At 63.3% G+C, this 21,578-nt stretch overlaps 2 protein-coding genes across 10 annotated transcripts; one reads left to right on the forward strand and one right to left on the reverse strand.

Moving 5' to 3' along the window:
- Nucleotides 1-1,012: 1,012 nt before the first annotated feature.
- ABHD1 (abhydrolase domain containing 1) lies at nucleotides 1,013-9,588 on the reverse strand. 6 transcript variants are annotated; one of them, XM_075126259.1, is made up of 10 exons: nucleotides 9,561-9,588; nucleotides 9,242-9,378; nucleotides 4,842-5,002; nucleotides 4,527-4,709; nucleotides 4,193-4,238; nucleotides 2,775-2,887; nucleotides 2,389-2,562; nucleotides 1,610-1,658; nucleotides 1,368-1,533; nucleotides 1,013-1,288 (listed from the first exon to the last, which is right to left on the reverse strand). In XM_075126259.1, the coding sequence occupies exons 1-10, from the start codon at nucleotides 9,571-9,573 to the stop codon at nucleotides 1,068-1,070; spliced, it is 1,263 nt and encodes a 420-aa protein (XP_074982360.1). In that variant the 5' UTR covers nucleotides 9,574-9,588; the 3' UTR covers nucleotides 1,013-1,067. The 6 variants fall into 6 exon arrangements, with proteins under 6 accessions (XP_074982360.1, XP_074982362.1, XP_048702068.2 ...); XM_075126261.1 differs by lacking the exon at nucleotides 2,389-2,562; XM_048846111.2 differs by lacking the exons at nucleotides 9,242-9,378; nucleotides 9,561-9,588 and adding an exon at nucleotides 8,052-8,301.
- CGREF1 (cell growth regulator with EF-hand domain 1) lies at nucleotides 8,808-20,268 on the forward strand. Of its 4 annotated transcripts, none has more exons than XM_048846125.2 (6): nucleotides 8,808-9,317; nucleotides 13,584-13,684; nucleotides 14,023-14,085; nucleotides 18,434-18,504; nucleotides 18,749-18,873; nucleotides 19,338-20,268. In XM_048846125.2, exons 1-6 carry the CDS (start codon nucleotides 9,306-9,308, stop codon nucleotides 19,716-19,718), a joined length of 753 nt encoding a protein of 250 aa, XP_048702082.1. In that variant the 5' UTR covers nucleotides 8,808-9,305; the 3' UTR covers nucleotides 19,719-20,268. The 4 variants fall into 4 exon arrangements, with proteins under 4 accessions (XP_048702082.1, XP_048702085.1, XP_048702081.1 ...); XM_048846128.2 differs by lacking the exon at nucleotides 8,808-9,317 and adding an exon at nucleotides 11,786-11,869; XM_048846124.2 differs by lacking the exon at nucleotides 8,808-9,317 and adding an exon at nucleotides 12,474-13,176.
- Nucleotides 20,269-21,578: the final 1,310 nt, after the last annotated feature.

The following is a 21,578-nucleotide window of genomic DNA, read 5'->3' on the forward strand; positions in this document are numbered from 1 at the left end:
GCTCCTGCTCAGAGCCTGGCCCTGCCCGGCCCTGCCCTGCCCTCCCCTGCTGGAGCCAGGGGGCACAGGCCACTGGTGAGCTGCCCGTGGCGGGACGTGTGCTCCCGGCGTCTCCCTGGGCTGAGCTCTTGGTGACGGTGAGATGTTCTGGCTGGGCCCGGCTGGCTCAGTTGTGGCACGGGGCTGAGAACTGGCTCTGGGGGGGTGGGCAGAGCCCAGCTTGTGCCAGTTGGCCCCATGATGCCCATCCAGCTGTGTGCCAGCAGGGCCAACCCGCGCTCCTGCAGCTTGTTGGCTGCCATTAAAACTGGAGTCTGACCTGTCGCTCCCCTGCCTGTCTGTGCCGGAGGTGGGGGGGCTGCGGAGCCCATGGAGGAATTGCAGGGGTGCGATGGGCCAGTCACTGCGGGGGGGGCCCCTGGCACTGGCCCAACCCCCCAGGCAGTTGGCTCCATTGGCCCCGGGCAGGGCTCCTACAGGCTTGGCCTGCTACAAGCTCTGAGCCAGAGCCTCGCTGTGGGGAGCCCTCCCTGCTTCAGCTGCCCCCTGGGCTGTATGGCCATTGTCCTGCCCCTCCCCCAGGGGACTGACAGGTGGGGGTGTCTCTCTCGGGGGGAGGGATCCCCCCCAGGCAAGAGCCTGGACAGTGTTAGGCTCTGGAAACTGGTCTCCAGAGCTCTTCCCCCTCCTCCCCGGCAGGGGCTCCAGCGGGGTATTTTCCCTCTAGGGCCCGGGTCCCAGCCCTGCCCCTCGGTTCCCGGCCCCTGGGTGGAAGCCTGGCACCCCCACGCAGTTGGTGTCACTGCGACAGAGCCCTGGCAGGGGCTCCAGCGGGGTATTTTCCCTCTAGGGCTCGGTTCCCGGCCCTGCCCCTCGGTTCCCGGCCCCTGGGTGGAAGCCTGGCACCCCCACGCAGTTGGTGTCACTGCGACAGAGCCCTGGCTGGCCCTGTGGCTTTGGGGGACGTGCAGCTGGCTCCATCCCCTCCCTGCAGCTCATGGAGGACATGAGGTAGCCAGGCAGGAGGTTTATTGGGGGGCTGCAGCCTGCTCTGGGGCCCGCCTGCCTCAGTGCTGGGGCGTCACGCAGCTGGCCCCGTCCCCTGCCCTCGGGCTGCGGCTCAGCTCCTGGCTGTGCTCGAAGGCGGCCGTGACGAACTGGGCGAAGACGCGGTGAATGTAGCTCCCGTGCCGTGGGAAGAGCCCCTCCAGGAAGCCGACGTGCCCGCCGTGCACCGTCACCAGCACCGCCACCGTGGGGAGGCGCCGCACCGCGGCCAGGGGCATGGCTGAAAGAGAGCGAGGAGTCAGGCAGCCGCCAGCCTCCCGCCCTGGGCCCGGAGCCCCCCGGCCGCCCCCTGCACTCACCCTGCAGCGGCGAGAAGGGGTCGTCGGCCGCGTTGAGGCAGAGCACGGGCAGGCGCACGGCATGCACGAAGTGCGAGGGGCTGGCGGCCCGGTAGTACTCGGCACACGTCCCGTAGCCGAACACCACGGCCGTGTAGCGCTCGTCAAACTCCCGGATGCTGCGTGCCTGGGGCAGAGAGCAGGGGTCAGGGCCGGAGCCGCTGTGGGGCGTGGCTGGCCGGGCAGGGGCAGGGGGCCCATACCTTCAGTACGTGATCCACATCCACCTTCTCTGCAATCACCTTCCTGTGCCTGCAACGTGCCCCAGAGTCAGCGTGGGGGGGCTGCCCCAACAAGACAGCCAAGAGCCCCCCGACCCCCAGTTATCAGCCCCAGAGTCCCCCGAACCTTCATGTACCAGTCCCCCTGGCCCCCCAGCCCAGCCCCACTGACCCCCACGAACCAACCCCGACCCGTCCATACCTGACCCCCCTGAACCAGCCCCACTGACCCCCACGAACCGACCCCGACCCGTCCATACCTGACCCCCCCTAAACCAGCCCCACTGACCCCCACGAACCAACCCTGCCCCGCCCATACCTGACCCCCCTGAACCAGCCCCCCCAGCCCCACTGACCCCCACGAACTGACCCTGCCCTATCCATACCTGACCCCCCTGAACCAGCCCCACTGACCCCCACGAACCGACCCCGACCCGTCCATACCTGACCCCCCTGAACCAGCCCCACTGACCCCCCTGAACCAACCCTTCCCCGCCCATACCTGACCCCCCTGAACCAGCCCCACTGACCCCCACGAACTGACCCTGCCCTATCCATACCTGACCCCCCTGAACCAGCCCCACTGACCCCCACGAACTGACCCCGACCCGTCCATACCTGACCCCCCTGAACCAGCCCCACTGACCCCCATGAACCAACCCTGCCCCGCCCATACCTGACCCCCCTGAACCAGCCCCCCCAGCCCCACTGACCCCCCCAAACCAGCCCCGCCCCACCCCACTGAACCAGCCCCGCCCCACCGGTTGACGAGGCGGAGCAGGTTGGCCGTGAGGTGCCGGTTGAAGAGCAGGCCGTTGAGCGGCTCCTCCAGCGAGCGGCTGGACTCCACGGTGTCCCAGGGGACGGACAAGGTCAGGGCCGCCACCAGCCCCGTGTCGTGTCCCCGCTGCGCCAGGTACTTCAGCACCAGGATCCTGGAGAGACAGCACCACGGGTGGGCTGGGGCCAGGGATCTGCTCCCCCTGGGGAGCGTCCCCCCAATTAACCCTTCCCCTGCCTGTGCTTTGCCAGCCCCCTCTTCTTGCTGCTCCCCAGCTGTGGGGGGGGGGCAGACATTAACCACCCCAGGCCACCCCGTACCTGGGAGATTCACCCCTCACCTCCCTGTGCCAGGCCCCCTGCTCACCCGCCTAGCGAGACACCCACAGCCAGGAGTGGTGCCCGCGGGTGCTGGGCCTTGATGTGGGTGACCACGGTCTGCAGGTCCTCCGTGTTGCTAGCGCAGAAGGCTCTGGGGGTCTAAGAGCAAGAGCAGAGCTGAGGGGGGCAGGGGGGTCTCCGGGGAGGCAGTGCTGGGGCTGGCTGGGTGGGGGGGGTGTCCCCAGGGAGGCAGTGCTGGGGCAGGCTGGGGTGTGTGTGTGTCCCCCCAGGGGGGCAGTGCTGGGGGAGGGGGGCTGTCCCCACCTGACCGCAGTTAACAGAGGGCCATGGAGTGGATCGGGATGTTCCTGCTGGATCCCCCACACTTGCACGCAAGGGAGGGGGGTCCTGGCCCCCCAGGGGGCATGGGGAGGGTTCAGCCCTGAGAGCCACTGGCAGGATGGGGTGGAGCAAACTGCAGCCAGGGATGGGCCAGCACCTCCTGCCCCGGGGAGCGGCTCATAACAGCCAGACTGGGCCAGCTAGCCCAGGACCCCAGATCTGGGAGCAGCTAGTGCCAGGTGCCCCAGAGGGAATGAAGAGACCAGGGAATCACCCAGTGATCCAGCCCCTGTCGCCCATTCTCAGCTCCTGGCAAACAGCAGCATCAGCCCTGCCCAGCCTGGCTAATAGCCACTGATGGACCTGTCCTCCATGAACATATCTAGCTGTTTTTGAACCCTGTTCTAGTCTTGGACTTCACAACATCCCCTGGCAAGGAGTTCCACAGGTTGACTGTGCGTTGTGTGAAGAAATACTTCCTTCTGTTTGTTTTAAACCTGCTGCCTAGTAATGTCATTGGGTGACCACTAGTTCTGGTGTTATGAGCAAGAGTAAATAACACTTCCTGGTTCACTCTCTCCACAGCCGTCGTGATTTTATAGACTTCTATCCTATCCCCCCTTAGTCACCTCTTTTCCAAGCTGAGAATCCCAGTTCTATTAATCTCTCCTGATACAGAAGCAGTTCTATTCCCTAATCCTTCGCTGCATCTTTTCCAACTGTAAAGGATCTTTCCTGAGCTGGGGCGATCACAGCTGCATCCAGTGTTCCGGGCTGGGCGTCCCGGGGATTTATACAGAGGCAATGTGATAGTTACCCCGCGCTCTGGTAGCTGGTCCGGCTGCTGCTGCCCGTTGAGCGGCTGTTCTCAGAGAACCACCCCAGGGAGGCCGAGATCTATCTTGAGGGCTCACAGCTAGTTTGGACCCATTGTTTTGCCTGTATAGATGGGACAGCAGCTCCGACCTACTGGGACCCAGGGGCCTGGGCCTAGCCCTGCCCTCCCCTCCAGGGCCCACGGAGTGTGCGGCCCCCCACTCCCAGGGCCTCCAGAGCCCTGGGCCAGGATCTCTGTGGTGGAGCTGGGACCCAAGGCCCCCCCGGGGGACAGAGCTCACTCACCAGCAGATCCTCCCCCTTGCACCCTCTGTTATTGAACACGACAGTCCTGGGGGGAGGGGAGAGGAGACGGGTGAAGCTCCCTGCCCCCTTCCCCCACGACCCGTCCATCCCCACTCCCCCAGCCCCCCTTCCCCCACGACCCCCCCATCTCCCCCCACAACCCCCTTCCCCCACGACCCTATCTCTCCCCACCAATCCCCCTCCCCAATGCCCCTCAGGCTGGCACTGCCCCAGATGCCCATCACTACCTGACCCTCTGGGGGTGACCATGAGGCTGGGTCCCTGCAGCCCCCCCCAGTCACCAGGGGCCCAGCTCCCCCGCAGCGTGTCTCACCTGTACCCCGCGTGGGAGGCCTGCTGCACCAGGTGCAGGATGTAGGTGGCCTGGCTGTTGCTGGTGAGGCCTGGCAGCAGCAGGATGGTGGGGCGTGTGCCAGGCTCCGGGTACCGCTGGCTCTCTGCATTGTCCGCCCAGTCCAGCAGCAGCTGCCCTCCATCCGCTGTGTGGAGCAACTCACTGGGCAGGGAGCACAGGGTGGAGTGAGCCCCGAGCAGCAGGGGCCTGGGCAGCACCCCAGGGCACAGCCTGGGAGTCACTGAGCAGCGTCCCCAGCGCTCGCCCAGCCCAGCCCGAGAGCCCAGCACGCACCTGCGGTAAGAGACCAGGGGCCGGGACTGGAGGAAGAAGCGGAGCAGAGTCTGGAGCCGGCCCTCGTAGCACCAGGGCGTGGGGTAGAAGGGCTCGCTGACAATGGGGCAGTGTGTCTCCAGGAAGGCACGGAACGGCAGCCCGCCCACCAGCAGGGGCCTCTGGGAAGAGATTCGGGGAGAGCTGGGGCCAGCCCAAGCCAAAAGACGGGCCCTGGCTCCCAGGCCCCACCTCCCCACCAGCTGCAGCGTGCCTGGGCTTGTCAGAGCCTGTCACGCTCACAGGCCCTGGCACAAGCCACGGACACGGGCCCTGAGATCCCACGACATGGGGCTGAGCCCTCAGGGACAGAGCCCCGCCCCAACAGCGCAGGCCCCCCCACAGCGCAGACCCCTCCCCCAGCACACGTGCCTGGAGCCCCTGCTTGCCCATCCAGGCCCCAGGTGCAGGAGTCAGGCAGCGGCCAGAGATGGGGGGTGGGAGGGTGTATCACCATCATCCCTGAGCAACCTGAGTCCAGGCCATGGCCCTGTCCCACTGCCAGCTGAGGCGGGACGGGCGGCGCCGTTCTAGGCCAGAGGTGAGATGGGGCCACGTGAGGAGGGCGGAGAGGAATCAGGAACAGAGAGATGCACTGAGTAGGGTCTGGGAGGGGGAGGGAGCAGCTGTCCCCTTGGGCGCCACCCCAAAGTCAGAGGCACCCCCCAATATCAGGGGTGATGCTCTTTGCTCACCCATTGCAACTGCTCTTTAACCAACCAAACTCTCATTACCAAAATTCAAATTTGGATAGTGTGGGGTTCTGACCCAAAGCTTAATTGACCTGGTTCTGTGGATCCTGCCGACTACGCCACTGTGACGGGGCTGCCCGTGGGAGCCAGCTGAGGTCACTCCATCAGGGTGAACTGCAAACAGAACAGGGCGGACAACCCCAAACGCTGGTGGATATTCCGCTCCTTAGATTAACCCAGCCAGCACAAAACAGCTTCTCCAGCACCTCCCTGGGTACTCAGACGTCCAAACAACGCAGTGCCCTTAAAGTGCCCAGCCTCCGGCCTCCATCCAGACACACACGTCAAACATAGGATGCTAAATTCTGAAAGTCTTACTTCATCATAGAAAATAAAAGATTCTCCTGACCCCAAAGGACCAACCAAGCGCCAGACCCAAGTCAAATGATAACTCAGATCTTACCCCAAATACACGCTTACAGTCAATCCTTAGTAACTGAACTAAAATGTATTAAAAAAAGAAGAGGGCGTGCGTGCTGGTTAAAAGATCGATATACAGACAGACTTGAGTTCAGTTCTTGAGGTTCAGATGCAGAGCAGAGCTGAGCTTACAGAGGCCAAAAGTCCTTTTAAAAATAGTCCAGAGGTTTTACAGATCTTCCTAACCAGTCTCTAAAGTTCATTAACTCTTTCTGGCCCTGTGTCACCTTTCAATGAGATATTATATTACACTCCTAACCTCACATGAGATGTAAACAATCAGAGCTGTGAAATGCAGAGAGCGAACGGGAGCTGTGTGCTCAGGTCTTGTGATGTCAGCAAACAAGTCTTGTCTATGGCTCTGGCTTTGATTCAAAGATCAAAAGGGGAATATTAACATTTAGGAAGACACTGGAGTGACATAGTATTATTGTCTATATGGCTCTTTGAAGGTTGTGGTAACCGGTATCTGAACTGTTAATGGATAAATGACCCTGGGCTAATTGCCAGGATGTTTGGGAGAAGGAAAGTGAAGCCGATTGTTTTCTCAGGCCAAGAGGCTGCTGGAAATGTATAAATACCCTGGGACACGATCCTTCTTCATCTCAGATCTGCTTTGAATTTCAAGAAGGGGAAACCCTGAGCCGTAAGGATTGAGTTCCCCAGTCACTGACGGGAGTCACCCTGAACATGGACATTGGACTGTAAGCCGTGGACTATTTCTAAAAGGATTTTTGGCAAGGAGTGGAATATCCACCAGTGGTTGGGGTTTGTCCGCCCCGTTCTGTTTGCAGTTCACCCTGACTGAGTGACCTTAGCTGGCTCCCACGGGCAGGGCAGCCCGTTACACTGTTCTGAGCCGAGGTGAGATGGGGCCATGTGAGGAGGGTGGAGAGGAACCAGGAACAGAGAGATGCACCAAGTGGGGCCTGGGAGGGGGAGGGAGTAGCTGTCCCCAAGGGCACACACCCCAAAGGCAGAGGCACCCCCCAGTATCTGGGGTGATGACACAGCCAGACAGGAGCCTTGCTGGGCCAATGCCCAGAGCAGAGGGATGGGGTGGGGGTCGACCAGAGGGTCGTTCTCATCACAGCTTGGCCCGCTGGCATTCAGCAGCCGAAAACACCAAGACAGACACCAGCGCAGCCCGGAGCTGCGGCACTCGGCTCGGCTCAGCTGTGACCTCCCAGCGTGGAGGGGGCTTCCCCCACTTCAGCCCGTGCCCCCCAGCCACTGCGGCTCCCCCCGGGGGAAGTGAGTCACTGCCCAGCTGTGCTGTGGGGCAGGGACACTTCATTCCACGCCCGGCCTCTCCGAGGAAGAACGAGTTCAGCGCAGCCATGCCCAGGGGCACGCGGCCGGGTACCTGGTGAGGTGTCTGGGTGGGGACGGGCACTGCCCGGGACAGGCTGCACCCAGCACCACTCCACAAATCGCTCCAGCCGCCTGCCTGAGGGGCCCCCCACTGGGGAACTCAGGGCCGAGACAGCGCGAAGAAGGGGGGCTGCTCAGAGCCGCCCCGCCACTGGGCACGGCCACGGTGCCACCTGGACAGCTGATAATGGAAATAAGGGCTGGCAAAGTCTGCCCGGGGGGGGGGCTCCCAGGGAGGGAGGAGTTATTTGGGCTGAGAGCTGGGGGGGGGAACCGTGAGGGGGGTGTCACAGCAAGGGGGGCTCCTCGGGCCCGACCCCCCCCCAGCGCTGACCCGACGGACCGACCCCCCCCAGCGCTGCCGGACGGACCGACCCCCCCCAGCGCTGCCGGACGGACCGACCCCCCCCAGTGCTGACGGGACGGACGGACCCCCCCCAGTGCTGCCGGACGGACCGACCCCCCGCAGCACTGACCGGACGGACGGACGGACCGACCCCCCGCAGCACTGACCGGACGGACGGACCGACCCCCCGCAGCGCTGACCGGACGGACGGACCGACCCCCCGAAGCGCTGACCGGACGGACGGACCGACCCCCCGCAGCGCTGACCGGACGGACGGACCTGCGGGACGAGCACCCAGTAGTAGCAGAGGAAGGCGGCGCTGGCCACCAGCAGCACCCGCAGCGGCTCCCCCCAGCCCCGGAGCAGCAGGTCGGGCAGGGACCCCAGCGCCCCGCACATCCTGCGGCCGCCGGAATCTGGCTCCTCCCGGCTCCCGGCCGCCCTGCGCTGGCCCCGCCCCGACCGGCAGCCATGTTTGTGAGGGGCAGGGGCAGCCAGGCCGGCATCCATGTTTGTGAGGGGCAGGCCCCGCCCCGGCCGGCAGCCATGTTTGTGAGGGGCAGGGGCAGCCAGGCCGGCATCCATGTTTGTGAGGGGCAGGCCCCGCCCCGGCCGGCAGCCATGTTTGTGAGGGGCAAGGGCAGCCAGGTCGGCAGCCATGTTTGTGAGGGGCAGGCCCCGCCCCGGCCGGCAGCCATGTTTGTGAGGGGCAGGCGAGGCCAGGCCAGGCCGGCCGTGGTTAACCCCGTAGGGGCCGGGCGGCCGCGGAGCGAGGGTAGCTCTGCGCTGGAGGGGAGGGTCGCGCGGCAGCAGAGCTGCTGCGCAGCCGGGAGCGCGGGACCCAGGAGTCCTGGGCGCAGCCCCTCCCCCAGGCACCCCCGGCGCCCAGGGCCCAGGCAGCGCCGAGCCGCGGGCAGAGGGGTCTTGGGGGGGCGGGAGCACGTGGGGGTCGCTGCCCCACGGCCAGGCAGCGCCGAGCCGCGGGCGCCCTGGACGGCGTGTTCCCCGCGCCGTGCTCACCGCCGGGGCCGTGCCGCGCCGGGGCAGCGCGGGCCCGGGGCCGGGAGAGTCGCTCGGCGCGGGAGCACCCCGGGGCCGGGAGAGTCGCTCGGCGCGGGAGCACCCCGGGGCCGGCACGCTGTTCCGCTGCCAGCTCCGCTCCGGGGACAGTGCGCGGCCCTGCCAGGCTGGGGCCGGGCCAGCCCGGCACTCCCCCGGGCGCCGAGCAGCCCACCCAGGGCCCGGGCCGCACGGGGCTGGGCCCCGGAGAAGGAGCGGCCAGGCTAGCTCAGCCCGGGGACCCAGCGCTCCCGTCCTGGGCTGCGCCCCCCAGGAGATGGCACAAGAACCCCTCGTCCCCGGCTCAGCAGGGGACACGGCCCCCTCAGCCGGCCAGCTCCTGGCTGGCGCGTGCCCCGGCTCTGCTCGTACAGCGCCGGGCGCTCTCACGGGCCGTGTGAATGGCTCACCCTTTCCGAGTCCCCCTGGCCCCTGGCCTCGTCGCCGTCTCGTGGCCATGCGTTCCGCAGCCGGATGGTCAGTTTGGTAAGAAAATATTCCCTCGGGCTGCTTGTAGATGGATCACATCCATTCCCATCACTTGCCCCTGAGGCAGAAAGCGATTAGGATTTGGAGCGCCCCGTTCCCCTCCCCATGCCAACCCCCTCCCCACCCCTGCACAGCCTGAGAGCCCACTGCTCCTGTGGGTGCCCTCTCCTCCAGGGAAAGCACACCACTCTCCCACTCCTTCCCTGAGCATCTCCCAGGTGCTCCGGGTGCAGGCAGGACCTGGGCAGAGCATCGGTGGCAGGCAGCCAGGCGGGTGGCGCAGGGTGGGGAGATGGGTCTGGTGGGTGGCACCAGGTAGGGGGATGAGCCAGGCGGGTGGCACAGGGGGTTCTGGGTGGCATGGGATGGGGGATGGGGCTGGTGGGTGGCATGGGGGCTGGTGGGTGGCACGGGACAGGGGGAACTGGGTGGTGGGTGACACGGGGCAGGTGCCACGGGGTGGGGAGATGGATCTGGTAGGTGGCACAGGGGTGGCACAGGATGGGGGTGACATGGGACGGGGGAATGGGCCAGGTGGGTGGCACAGGATGGGTCCGGCAGGTGGCATAGGGGTGGCATGGGACCGAGGGATGGGCCGGGCGGGGGAGCTGGGTGGCACGAAGGATGGGTCAGAGCGGTGGCACGGGATGGGAAAATGGGTCTGGCAGGTGGCATTGGGTGTGGGGGTCGCACGTGACTGGGAGATGGGCCAGGCGGGTAGCACGGGGGGCGGTGGTGGCACGGGGGGGTGGGCCAGGTGAGTTGCACGGGATGGGGGGATGGGGCAGGTGGGTGCCACAGGGAGGGGGGTGGCATGGGGGGATGGGCCTGGCGGGTGGCATGGCGGGCATGGGGGATCGGCCAGGTAGGTGGTGCAGGGGGCGGCACGGGGGGATGGTTCTGGCGGGGGGCACTTGGGGCGGGGAGTGGCATGGGATGGGCCAGACGGGTGGCACAGGGGGAAGGGGTTGCATGGGGGGATGGGCCAGGCGGTTGGCACGGGGGGATGGGCCAGGCAGGTGGCATGGGGAGCGGGGGGTGGCATGGGGGGATGGGCCAGGCGGGGGGCGGCATGGGGGGATGGGCCAGGTGGGTGGCACGGGGGTGGGAGGTGGCACGGGACTGTGGGATGGGCCAGGCGGGTGGCACGGGGGGTGGCACGGGGGGATGGGCCAGGTGGGTGGCACTGGGGGGATGGCAAGGGACGGGGGGATGGGCAAGGCAGGTGGCGCAGGGGGTGGAGGGTGGCAAGGGGGGATGGGCCAGGCGGGTGGCACGGAGGGCAGGGGGTGGCACGGGGGGTGGCACGGGACAGGGGGATGGGCCAGACGGGTGGCAGAGGGGGCGGGGGGTGGCATGGGGGGGATGGGCCAGGCCGGGGCGGCGGGTGGCGCGGGGAGGGGTGGGCCTTACGCGGGGCGGGGGTGGCACGGGGCGGATGGGTCAGACGGGTGGCAGAGGGGGCGGGGGGTGTCACGGGGGGGGATGGGCCAGGCGGGAGGTGCGGGGGGCCTCAGGGGGAGGGGTGGGTCTGCCGGGGGTGGGGGTGGCGGGTGGCATGCGGGCGATGGGCCAGGCGCGGGGCAGGGGGGCGGCACGGGGAGAGGTGGGTCTGCCGGGGGCCGTTGGGGGTGGGGGTGGCGGGTGGCATGGGGGGGATGGGCCAGGCGCGGGGCAGGGGGGCGGGGGGCGGCACGGGGATGGGTGGGTCTGGCGCGGGGCGGGGGTGGCACGGGTGGGATGGGTCAGACGGGTGGCAGGGGAGGCGGGGGGCGGCACGGGGAGGGGTGGGTCTGGCGGGGGGGTGGGTGGGATGGACCGGGCGGGGGGCGGCACGGGGAGGGGTGGGTCTGCCGGGGGCCGGTGGGGGTGGCGGGTGGCATGGGGGGGATGGGCCAGGCACGGGGGCTGGGGGCGGCACGGGGGTGGGTGGGTCTGGCGCGGGGCGGGGGTGGCACGGGGGGGATGGGTCAGACGGGTGGCAGGGGAGGCGGGGGGCGGCACGGGGAGGGGTGGGTCTGCCGGGGTGGCGGGAGGGGGGTGGGATGGACCGGGCGGGGGGCGGCACGGGGAGGGGTGGGGCTGCCGGGGGCCGGTGGGGGTGGCGGGTGGCATGGGGGGGATGGGCCAGGCGCGGGGCAGGGGGGCCGGGGGCGGCACGGGGATGGGTGGGTCTGGCGCGGGGCGGGGGTGGCACGGGGGGGATGGGTCAGACGGGTGGCAGGGGAGGCGGGGGGTGTCACGGGGGGTGGGATGGACCGGGCGGGGGGCGGCGCGGGGAGGGGTGGGTCTGCCGGGGGGCGCGGGGGGTGGCGAGTGGCATGGGGGGGATGGGCCAGGCGCGGGGTAGGGGGGCGGGGGGCGGCGCGGGGAGGGGAGGGGTGGGTCTGCCGGGGGCCGCGGGGCAGTCGGGTCCCGGGGGAGCGGGGACGTGTCCCGGCCACGTGGCCTCGCCTCATAGGGGCGGAGCCGAGCGGGGGCGGGGCGGGGCGCGGGGCCGCTGCTGAACCGCCGGGACCGGGAGCGGCTGCGGAGCCGGCGGGATGCGGGTGCGTGTGTCGGGGCGCGGGGTGCAGTGAGCGCAGCGCGGGGTGCGGGCTCCGGGGCAGTGATGCAGCGGATGTGAATGCAGTGAGTGCCCTGGGTGCAGCAGACAGAGCGGGTGCCGTGGGTGCTCTGCGTGCCGTGGGTGCGGGTGCCGTGGGTGCGGGTGCCGTGGGTGCTCTGCGTTCAGTGGGTGCGGGTGCCGTGGGTGCTCTGCGTGCCGTGGGTGTGGGTGCCGTGGGTGCGGGTGCCGTGGGTGCTCTGCGTGCCGTGGGTGCGGGTGCCGTGGGTGCTCTGCGTTCAGTGGGTGCGGGTGCCGTGGGTGCTCTGCGTGCAGTGGCTGCCCGGGCTGCACTATGGCAGTGTGTGTTTCTGGCACAGCCGCACGCTGGCGCTCCCCGGGCTGGCTGTGGGGGGCCGTGTGGCTCTGGGTGCCCCGTGCTGGGTCTGGGTGGTGGCGTGAGACCCCGTGTGCACAGTGTGTGCGGCGTGTCCCTGCCTTGGCCGGGGGGTACCAGGGAGCTGCTGGACAGGTGTGGGGGTGGGGGGCTTTGCCGGCGCGTGGCCCTGCGTGTGGCTGGGGCCGTGGGGTGTCGTGTGGGGCAGGCTGTGGGAGGCTGTTGTGTGTGGGAGGGTCCCTGTGTCTGGGTCGCTGTGCCCGGCGGGTGATGTCTGGCTGTGCCCGGTGCCCAGGGCCTGGCGCTGGCTGCTCCGTGTGTGTGGGGAGAAGCTCGGGGCCCGGCTCTAGTCTAGGGGATGTTTTGCCTACAGGGGGAGAGGGGGGCCCCGCCGCAGGCTCTGGTCACCCTTGCAAAGGGCTCTGGGGCCACCCTGGGGGCCGGTGGGGGCCGCGCCCTGCCCTGCGCCCTGGCCGGGTCTGTGTGTATGATGGGCATGTGGTGGCATGGCCTAGTCATGTTACATGGGTGCTCCGTCCTGCCCACTGGGCCTGGCCCAGCCCAGCTCGGGGTGTCTTTGTCTAATGCAAGTCCTGCGGGCATCTCTGCCAGTGGCAGGGGAAGCCCCAGTGCATGCTGGGTACACTCTGTGTGCCAGGGCTGGGGGGCATTCGAACAGACGAGCAGGGTGGATGCACAGGGTCAGGCCGCGCCAGCGGGTGCCAGGGAGGAGGGACAAAACGGGGCAGGAGCGGGGCAGCTGGAGAGCAAAGGGACTTGCACGGCCCATAATGCACCTCTCCAGAGGGCCCCCACCACGGAGATGCTGTGCCCCGGGCTGGGGCCTTGTTCTCCCCCAGACCCATCTCCTGTTGACGCCTGCCCTGGGAAAGTGGCACCTGCCACGGCACCAGGTCAGTGGAGACAGGGTGGCATGGGGTGAGGTCAGTCCCACGCTGCCACCTGGGCTCCTGGCTGCAGGTGCAAAATGGTCACGGTGCCAGAGCAGGGCACGGGGAGCCTGGATCCCCCAGAGCAGCCTCCCCACTGGCTCAGCCTCCCACAGCCGTGGCCAGCCGGCCCTGGGGCTGTGACTTACCCCACTGGGCGCACGCCCAGGGAACCCCGCACATACGGCTGCTTCCGTGCACCCCACATGGTGCCTCGCTGGGCTCCAGGCACTCCGCGCAGCAGGGCACTGCACCAAAGGGCCAGGCCCCGGCGGAGTTGGACGCCACCGGAGGGAGACTCAGCCCGTGAGTTACAGGGACCCTCACGCTGGGCTCCGGCAGGGGGTGACGCGGCTGCTTGTCCCCCCCAGGCCGTCCCCCACTCTGGTCTCAGGATGAGGAGCTTGTTGCTGGCGTCTCTGCTGCTGGCCGTGACTCCTGGCTGGGCCGCGCCCAAGGACAGCGTCAACAGGTATGAGAAAGCAGGTCTGCCACGGCCCTGCCAGGGGGGAGCCTGGGTGGGGAGCGGGGCAGGAGCATGGGGGGGGGAGAGCTCCCAGCAGGGGGTGCTGTGGGAGCAGGGCCATAGCACTGGCTGGGGGGGCATTGTGGGGAGAGAGGCCGGAGCCCTGTCTGTAGGGGGTGTGCTGTGGGGGGGCGGGGCCGGACCCCTGGCTGCAGGGGGGTGCTGTGGGGAGCCCTGGTGTCTGTACTGCCCCACTGGCTGCTGTAGGCACTGGAGTCCCTGGGCTGCACTGTGGGGCTGGATCCCGCCCCTGTGAGCCCTGTTTCCCCATTTGTTGCTCCCAGGTCTGAGCGCCCTGCTGCGGAGCCTGTTCCCAACCTTCTGCACCCCGAGCCGGAGGAGCTGCGGTGAGTCCAACTCCCCCAGGGAGGGACCCCGGGCCTGGGGCTGAGCAGCTGGCAGGGAGCCTTGCCTGTGGTGGGACGGGTCTGTGGGGGCGACTGATGCACTGGGGGTTTCCCTGGGGCCCCACTCCCTGGATGTGTTGATGGGGGCAGGGCAGGGGCACTGACTGGGGTGGGATCTGTCTGTCTTTTGAGGGCGCAGCATTTGCGGGATGCTTTGCTGCAGTGATGCGCCTGGCTGGGGCCCGGGCAGAGCAGCCTGGGATGGGGGGTAGGGGGAGTCACAGGCTGGGACAGGGAGTTGGCAGGACAGAGTCCCATGAAGGGCCGTGCGGTTTGGGGGGTGTCAGTGGGCTTGGGAGGGTTGAGGATGTGAATCAGAGAAAGCATCAGCAGAACCAATGGTCCAGCTGGCCCAGGAGCCTGTCTGCTGGTGCCAGGCACTTCACCGGGAGTGACCAGAACAGGACAGCTGTTGAGTGACGCAGCCTGTCATCCAGTCCAGCTTTTGGTCTAGGGACGCCCAGAGCAGGGGGTGTGTCCCTGCCCAGCCTGGCTAATAGCTGTTGTTGGACCCATCCTCCAGGAACTTAGCTAGTTTCTTTTTTGAACCTGTTATGGTCTTGGCCTTCACAACATCCACTGGCAAGGAGTTCCACAGGTTGACTGTGCGTTGTGTGAAGAAATACGGCCTTTTGTTTGTTTTAAACCTGCTGCCTAGTAATTCATAGGGTGACTCTGGTTCTTGTTTCAGAGGAACAGCCGTGTTAGTCTGTATTCGCAAAAAGAAAAGGAGTACTTGTGGCACCTTAGAGACTAACCAATTTATTTGAGCATGAGCTTTCGTGAGCCACAGCTCATTTCATCAGATGTGTACCGTGGAAACTGCAGCAGACTTTATATACACACAGAGAATATGAAACAATACCTCCTCCCACCCCACTGTCCTGCTGGTAATAGCTTATCTAAAGTGATCAACAGGTGGGCCATTTCCAGCACAAATCCTGGTTTTCTCTCCTCCACCCCCCCACACAAATTCACTCTCCTGCTGGTGCTAGCCCATCCAAAGTGACAACTCTTTACATAATCAAGTCGGGCTATTTCCTGCATAGATCCAGGTTTTCTCACATCCCCCCCACCCCCATACACACACAAACTCACTCTCCTGCTGGTAATAGCTCATCTAAACTGACCACTCTCCAAGTTTAAATCCAAGTTAAACCAGAATATCTGGGGGGGGGGGTAGGAAAAAACAAGAGGAAACAGGCTACCTTGCATAATGACTTAGCCACTCCCAGTCTCTATTTAAGCCTAAATTAATAGTATCCAATTTGCAAATGAATTCCAATTCAGCAGTTTCTCGCTGGAGTCTGGATTTGAAGTTTTTTTGTTTTAAGATAGCGACCTTCATGTCTGTGATTGCGTGACCAGAGAGATTGAAGTGTTCTCCGACTGGTTTATGAATGTTAGAATTCTTGACATCTGATTTGTGTCCATTTATTCTTTTACGTAGAGACTGTCCAGTTTGACCAATGTACATGGCAGAGGGGCATTGCTGGCACATGATGGCATATATCACATTGGTGGATGTGCAGGTGAACGAGCCTCTGATAGTGTGGCTGATGTTATTAGGCCTCTTCATCATCTGGACCCATGGAAAAGAAGCCCTTGAGGAATTCCACCATGATTTCAACAATTTCCATCCCACCACCAACCTCAGCCTGGTCCAGTCCACACAAGAGATCCACTTCCTGGACACTACAGTGCTAAAAAACAATGGCCACATAAACACCACCCTATACCGGAAACCTACTGACCGCTATTCCTACCTGCATGCCTCCAGCTTTCACCCTGACCACACCACACGATCCATCGTCTACAGCCAAGCTCTGCGATACAACCGCATTTGCTCCAACCCCTCAGACAGAGGCAAACACCTACAAGATCTCTGTCAAGCTTTCTTACAACTACAATACCCACCTGCAGAAGTAAAGAAACAGATTGATAGAGCCAGAAGAGTTCCCAGAAGTTACCTACTACAGGACAGGCCTAACAAAGAAAATAACAGAACGCCACTAGCGGTCACCTTCAGCCCCCAACTAAAACCCCTCCAACGCATTATTAAGGATCTACAACCTATCCTAAAGGATGACCCAACACTCTCACAAGTCTTGGGAGACAGGCCAGTCCTTGCCTACAGACAGCCCCGCAACCTGAAGCAAATACTCACCAACAACCACATACCACACAACAGAACCACTAACCCAGGAACTTATCCTTGCAACAAAGCCCGTTGCCAATTGTGCCCACATATCTATTCAGGGGACACCATCACAGGGCCTAATAACATCAGCCACACTATCAGAGGCTCGTTCACCTGCACATCCACCAATGTGATATATGCCATCATGTGCCAGCAATGCCCCTCTGCCATGTACATTGGTCAAACTGGACAGTCTCTACGTAAAAGAATAAATGGACACAAATCAGATGTCAAGAATTCTAACATTCATAAACCAGTCGGAGAACACTTCAATCTCTCTGGTCACGCAATCACAGACATGAAGGTCGCTATCTTAAAACAAAAAAACTTCAAATCCAGACTCCAGCGAGAAACTGCTGAATTGGAATTCATTTGCAAATTGGATACTATTAATTTAGGCTTAAATAGAGACTGGGAGTGGCTAAGTCATTATGCAAGGTAGCCTGTTTCCTCTTGTTTTTTCCTACCCCCCCCCCCCCAGATATTCTGGTTTAACTTGGATTTAAACTTGGAGAGTGGTCAGTTTAGATGAGCTATTACCAGCAGGAGAGTGAGTTTGTGTGTGTAGGGGGTGGGGGGGAAGTGAGAAAACCTGGATCTATGCAGGAAATAGCCCGACTTGATTATGTAAAGAGTTGTCACTTTGGATGGGCTAGCACCAGCAGGAGAGTGAATTTGTGTGGGGGGGTGGAGGGTGAGAAAACCTGGATTTGTGCTGGAAATGGCCCACCTGCTGATCACTTTAGATAAGCTATTACCAGCAGGACAGTGGGGTGGGAGGAGGTATTGTTTCATATTCTCTGTGTGTATATAAAGTCTGCTGCAGTTTCCACGGTACACATCTGATGAAGTGAGCTGTGGCTCATGAAAGCTCATGCTCAAATAAATTGGTTAGTCTCTAAGGTGCCACAAGTCCTCCTTTTCTTTCTGGTTCTTGTGTTATGAGAAGGAGTAAATTACACTTCCTGATTCACTTTCTCCATACCAGTCATGCTTTTAGAGACGACAATCATATGCCTCCTTAGTCGTCTCTTTTCCAAGCTGAAAAGTCTCAGTCTTATTAATCTCTCCTCATACAGAAGCCGTTCCAGACCCCTAATCATTTTTGTTGCCCTTTTCTGAACCTTTTCCAATTCCAGTATCTCTTTTTGGAGATGGGGCGACCACATCCGCACACAGTATTCAAGCTGTGGACGTACCATGGATTTATATAGAGGCAACATGATATTTTCTGTCTTCCTATCTATCCCTTTCCTAATGGTTCCCAGCATCCTGTTTGCTTTTTTGGCTGCTGCTGCGCATTGAGTGGATGTTTTCAGAGAACTATCCACAGTGACTTCAAGATCTTTCTTTTTTGTCCATATAGCTGGGATTGTGTTTCCCAATGTGCGTTACTTTACATTTACCAACACCAAATTTCCTCTGCCATCTTGTTGCCCAGTCACCCAGTTTTGTGAGATCCCTTTGTAGCTCTTCGCAGTCTGCCTGGGATGTAACTATCTTGAGTAGGTTTGTATCATCTGCAAATTTTGCCACCTCACTGTTCACCCCTTTTTCCAGATCATTTATGAAAATGTTGAATAGGACTGGGCCCAGCACAGACCCCTGGGGACCCCACTATTTACCTCTCTCCATTCTGAGAACTGACCATTTATTCCTCCCCTTTGTTTCCTTTTAACCAGTTACTGATCCAGAGCTGGGCTGGGTCAGGTCCCGCTGGGTCCCAGGGGTGAGTGCAGCAGGGACGGGGCAGGGCCCATGGGAGCAGTTGACGGGCAGAAGGGACCCATGGGAGATTGTTGGCTCACCCCACGTGCCCTGCTGGCTCCAGGCCTGGTGCACTGCAGACCATGGGGTCTGACCCCCAGCCTAGCACCAGCCCAAGGCCTGCCCCAGAGCAGAGCTGGCAGAGGACTAGCCAGCCTTGGCAAACTGTCCCTGGGGTTAATTACCTGAGTCTGCTTTGTCCAGCCTCCCCCTCCTTGGCTCGCCTTGGCCCTTTCTCTGCTCTCCCCTGCCCCTGTTATTCCGTACCCCCCTGGCACCCCCACAGCCCCCAGCCCGGCCTCACTCTGCTCCCTGTTCCAGGCTGCTGCAGAGCTACCTGCAAAGCGTCCGGCAGATGGCCCAGGACCCCGCTCACATGACGAGAGAGCAGGGTAAGGGGCACGTCCCGCCAGCGCCAAGGGAGGGGGGCTGGAGCATGAGGGGGTGGCTGTGTTCATGTGGGGTCAGGGTGGTGAGAGGGCCCCCCCACAGGTGCCCAGTGGCTCTCACACTGCCCTGGCAGCTGACATGTTCCGGCCCTATTCCTGGGCAAGGGGTGCCCAGGCTCCATGCAGACACCCCGGCCCTCCTGCCTGCCACAGCTGCTGATGCCCCCCGACTCCCCCTCTCTCGCAGTGCTGCTCTACCTCTTCGCGCTACACGACTACGACAGGACTGGGCAGCTGGACGGGCTGGAGTTCATGCAGCTGCTGCTGGACGTGATAGCCCAGCACGCCCAGGGGCAGCCCTCTCCCGACGCGGTAGGTGCCGCTCAGAACTCCCTCCACCCCCAGGTGCTGGGGGACTCTGGGCCAGCGGGAGTCCATGCCATGGCCGGGGCCAGCAGGCATGGGGGTGGGCGCATCTCCCCTGGGCTGAGATCTGGGCCTGGCTGGTGACTGGCAGCCTCCCTCTCCGCTCAGAGCACGGGCAGCACCAAGGAGAACATCTTGGGGGACCCCCTGTAGGGGGGACAGCTCAGGCACCCCACAACACAAAGGCTGACTCCCAAGAGCCAGCCAGTCCCCACCCTGGGCCAGCTGGGAGCCAGTGCCCCCTAGAGGGGACAGGCCCCATGCCCCATTCCCCACCCCTGAGCCAGACAGTCCCTGCCCTGGTGCTGGCGCCCCTAGAGGGGACAGGCTCCATGCCCCATTCCCCGCCCCCCAGTCTGCTCCCCGCAGCGCTGTGCAAACGTCCCATCTCTGCTCTCCTACCCCTGCAGGTGATCGTGGTGGTAGACGGGATCCTGGAGACTCAGGACCTGAACAGGGACGGGTTACTGAACCCCTCGGAGCTCCTGCTGCCCCCAGCCCAGAGCCAGCCTCCCCTGCCAGCCCAGACTGAGGCCCCCGATGGAGAAGGGGTTGTGCAGTGGGCAGTTGAGGAGCCAGAGCAACCTGCCACGGCCCTAGCGCTCGCAGGCGCCCAGGGGGCAGCAGACCCCAGTGTGGAGCTCCCAGAGGCAGCAGGGCCCTTAGCCGAGGAGCTGGAGGCTAGGGGTCTCTTGCTGAGCCAGACGGGGACAGAGGTGGCTCAGCCCGAAGAGGAGGCTGCCAAGGAGTCTCCAGGGGCCCCGGCCGGGGCCCCCAATGCAGAGATCTAGGCCCCCAGCCTAGATCCACGGCAAGCTCAGGGCACTGCCGGGGCAGATCAGAGCTGGCACGGGGAATGCAGGTGCGGGGGCTGCTGTGCACAGAGAAACTGAGGTGGTGGAGGGGAAACATCTGGCAGGGACCCCCCCACACACCCTGGGTCTGGCTGTGAGTGGTGCCAGGGGGGTGGGGTGGCGAGGGGCTGCCTCCCTCCCCACCCCTGGGGAAAGTAGCTGCGCTCAGCCCTGCCTAGCCTGCCTGGGCCCCAGGGGGGCAATTCCTGTGGGGAGCGTGTGAGACAACCCCTCAGGACAAGGGGCCGTAGGTGCCTGACCCCTAATTGGGCTGGGGGACCCAGGAGCCACCCCGGGAGCTGCAGGCACAGCATCAAAGCAGGGTTACCCTGGCCAGCTCTGAACTGTCCCCCCACTTGGCCCCCAAGAGCAGCAGAAGCTGGCTGCCTGGATAGAGGGGCCGGGGGGGAGGGGGGGCACTGGGACATGTGCAATCGATCATGTAACTTACACTTTGAAGAGAGAAAAATATACATTGAGCCCCAGGGCTCCTGGCCCCCCTCCCTGGATGCGCTGCGCCATGCCCCCAGGAGCTGTGGGGGTAGGACACGTACTGGTGGGGGGAAGCGGAGAGAGGGAAAGGAGTTTGCCCAGCCAGCAGGGCTCGCCCAGCTGAGGGTGCCTCCTGCCCATCCCCACAGGGGGCTGAGGCCATCGGGAAATCTCCCCCCTGCCCCGCCCTGAGCAGGCTGCAGCTGTGTGGGCTGACCAGTGACCCTGCTCTGGGTACTGGCTGCCAGGGCACAGATAACAAGGTCCGCTCCCAGACTGCTGTGCTGGGCATCACAGCATGGGGAGTAGATGGCCAGCCCTCTGTGGAGAAAGAGGTGGTTAGGGACTATTTAGAAAAGCTGGACGAGCACAAGTCCATGGGGCCGGACGAGTTGCATCCGAGAGTGCTAAAGGAGTTGGCGGATGTGATTGCAGAGCCATTGGCCATTATCTTTGAAAACTCGTGGCAAACGGGGGAAGTCCCGGATGACTGGAAAAAGGCTAATGTAGTGCCAATCTTTAAAAAAGGGAAGAAGGAGGATCCTGGGAACTACAGGCCAGTCAGCCTCACCTCAGTCCCCGGAAAAATCATGGAGCAGGTCCTCAAAGAATCAATCCTGAAGCACTTACATGAGAGGAAAGTGATCAGGAACAGTCAGCATGGATTCACCAAGGGAAGGTCATGCCTGACTAATCTAATCGCCTTCTATGATGAGATTACTGGTTCTGTGGATGAAGGGAAAGCAGTGGATGTATTGTTTCTTGACTTTAGCAAAGCTTTTGACACGGTCTCCCACAGTATTCTTGTCAGCAAGTTAAGGAAGTATGGGCTGGATGAATGCACTATAAGGTGGGTAGAAAGTTGGCTAGATTGTCGGGCTCAACGGGTAGTGATCAATGGCTCCATGTCTAGTTGGCAGCCGGTGTCAAGTGGAGTGCCCCAGGGGTCGGTCCTGGGGCCGGTATTGTTCAATATCTTCATAAATGATCTGGAGAATGGTGTGGATTGCACCCTCAGCAAATTTGCGGATGATACTAAACTAGGAGGAGTGGTAGATACGCTGGAGGGCAGGGATAGGATACAGAGGGACCTAGACAAATTGGAGGATTGGGCCAAAAGAAATCTGATGAGGTTCAATAAGGATAAGTGCAGGGTCCTGCACTTAGGACGGAAGAAACCAATGCACAGCTACAGACTAGGGGCCGAATGGCTAGGCAGCAGTTCTGCGGAAAAGGACCTAGGGGTGACAGTGGACGAGAAGCTGGATATGAGTCAGCAGTGTGCCCTTGTTGCCAAGAAGGCCA

Source organism: Caretta caretta, chromosome 3, assembly GCF_965140235.1.
Source record: "Caretta caretta isolate rCarCar2 chromosome 3, rCarCar1.hap1, whole genome shotgun sequence".
Taxonomy (NCBI): Eukaryota; Metazoa; Chordata; order Testudines; family Cheloniidae; genus Caretta; species Caretta caretta.

Bases quoted from the DNA above. Each gene is read 5' to 3' on its own strand.
- ABHD1 (XM_048846111.2), bottom strand. From the start codon at position 8,282: ATGGATGCCGGCCTGGCTGCCCCTGCCCCTCACAAACATGGCTGCCGG. The intron at 4,239-4,526 runs GTGAGACACGCT...CCCTCCCCCCAG, and splicing joins GCCTCCCACGCGGGGTACAG to GACTGTCGTGTTCAATAACA. The intron at 1,289-1,367 runs GTGAGTGCAGGG...GCTCTCTTTCAG, and splicing joins CCCCTTCTCGCCGCTGCAGG to CCATGCCCCTGGCCGCGGTG.
- CGREF1 (XM_048846124.2), top strand. From the start codon at position 12,787: ATGGGTGCTCCGTCCTGCCCACTGGGCCTGGCCCAGCCCAGCTCGGGG. The intron at 13,177-13,583 runs GTCAGTGGAGAC...TGTCCCCCCCAG, and splicing joins GGCACCTGCCACGGCACCAG to GCCGTCCCCCACTCTGGTCT. The intron at 18,505-18,748 runs GTAAGGGGCACG...CCTCTCTCGCAG, and splicing joins TCACATGACGAGAGAGCAGG to TGCTGCTCTACCTCTTCGCG.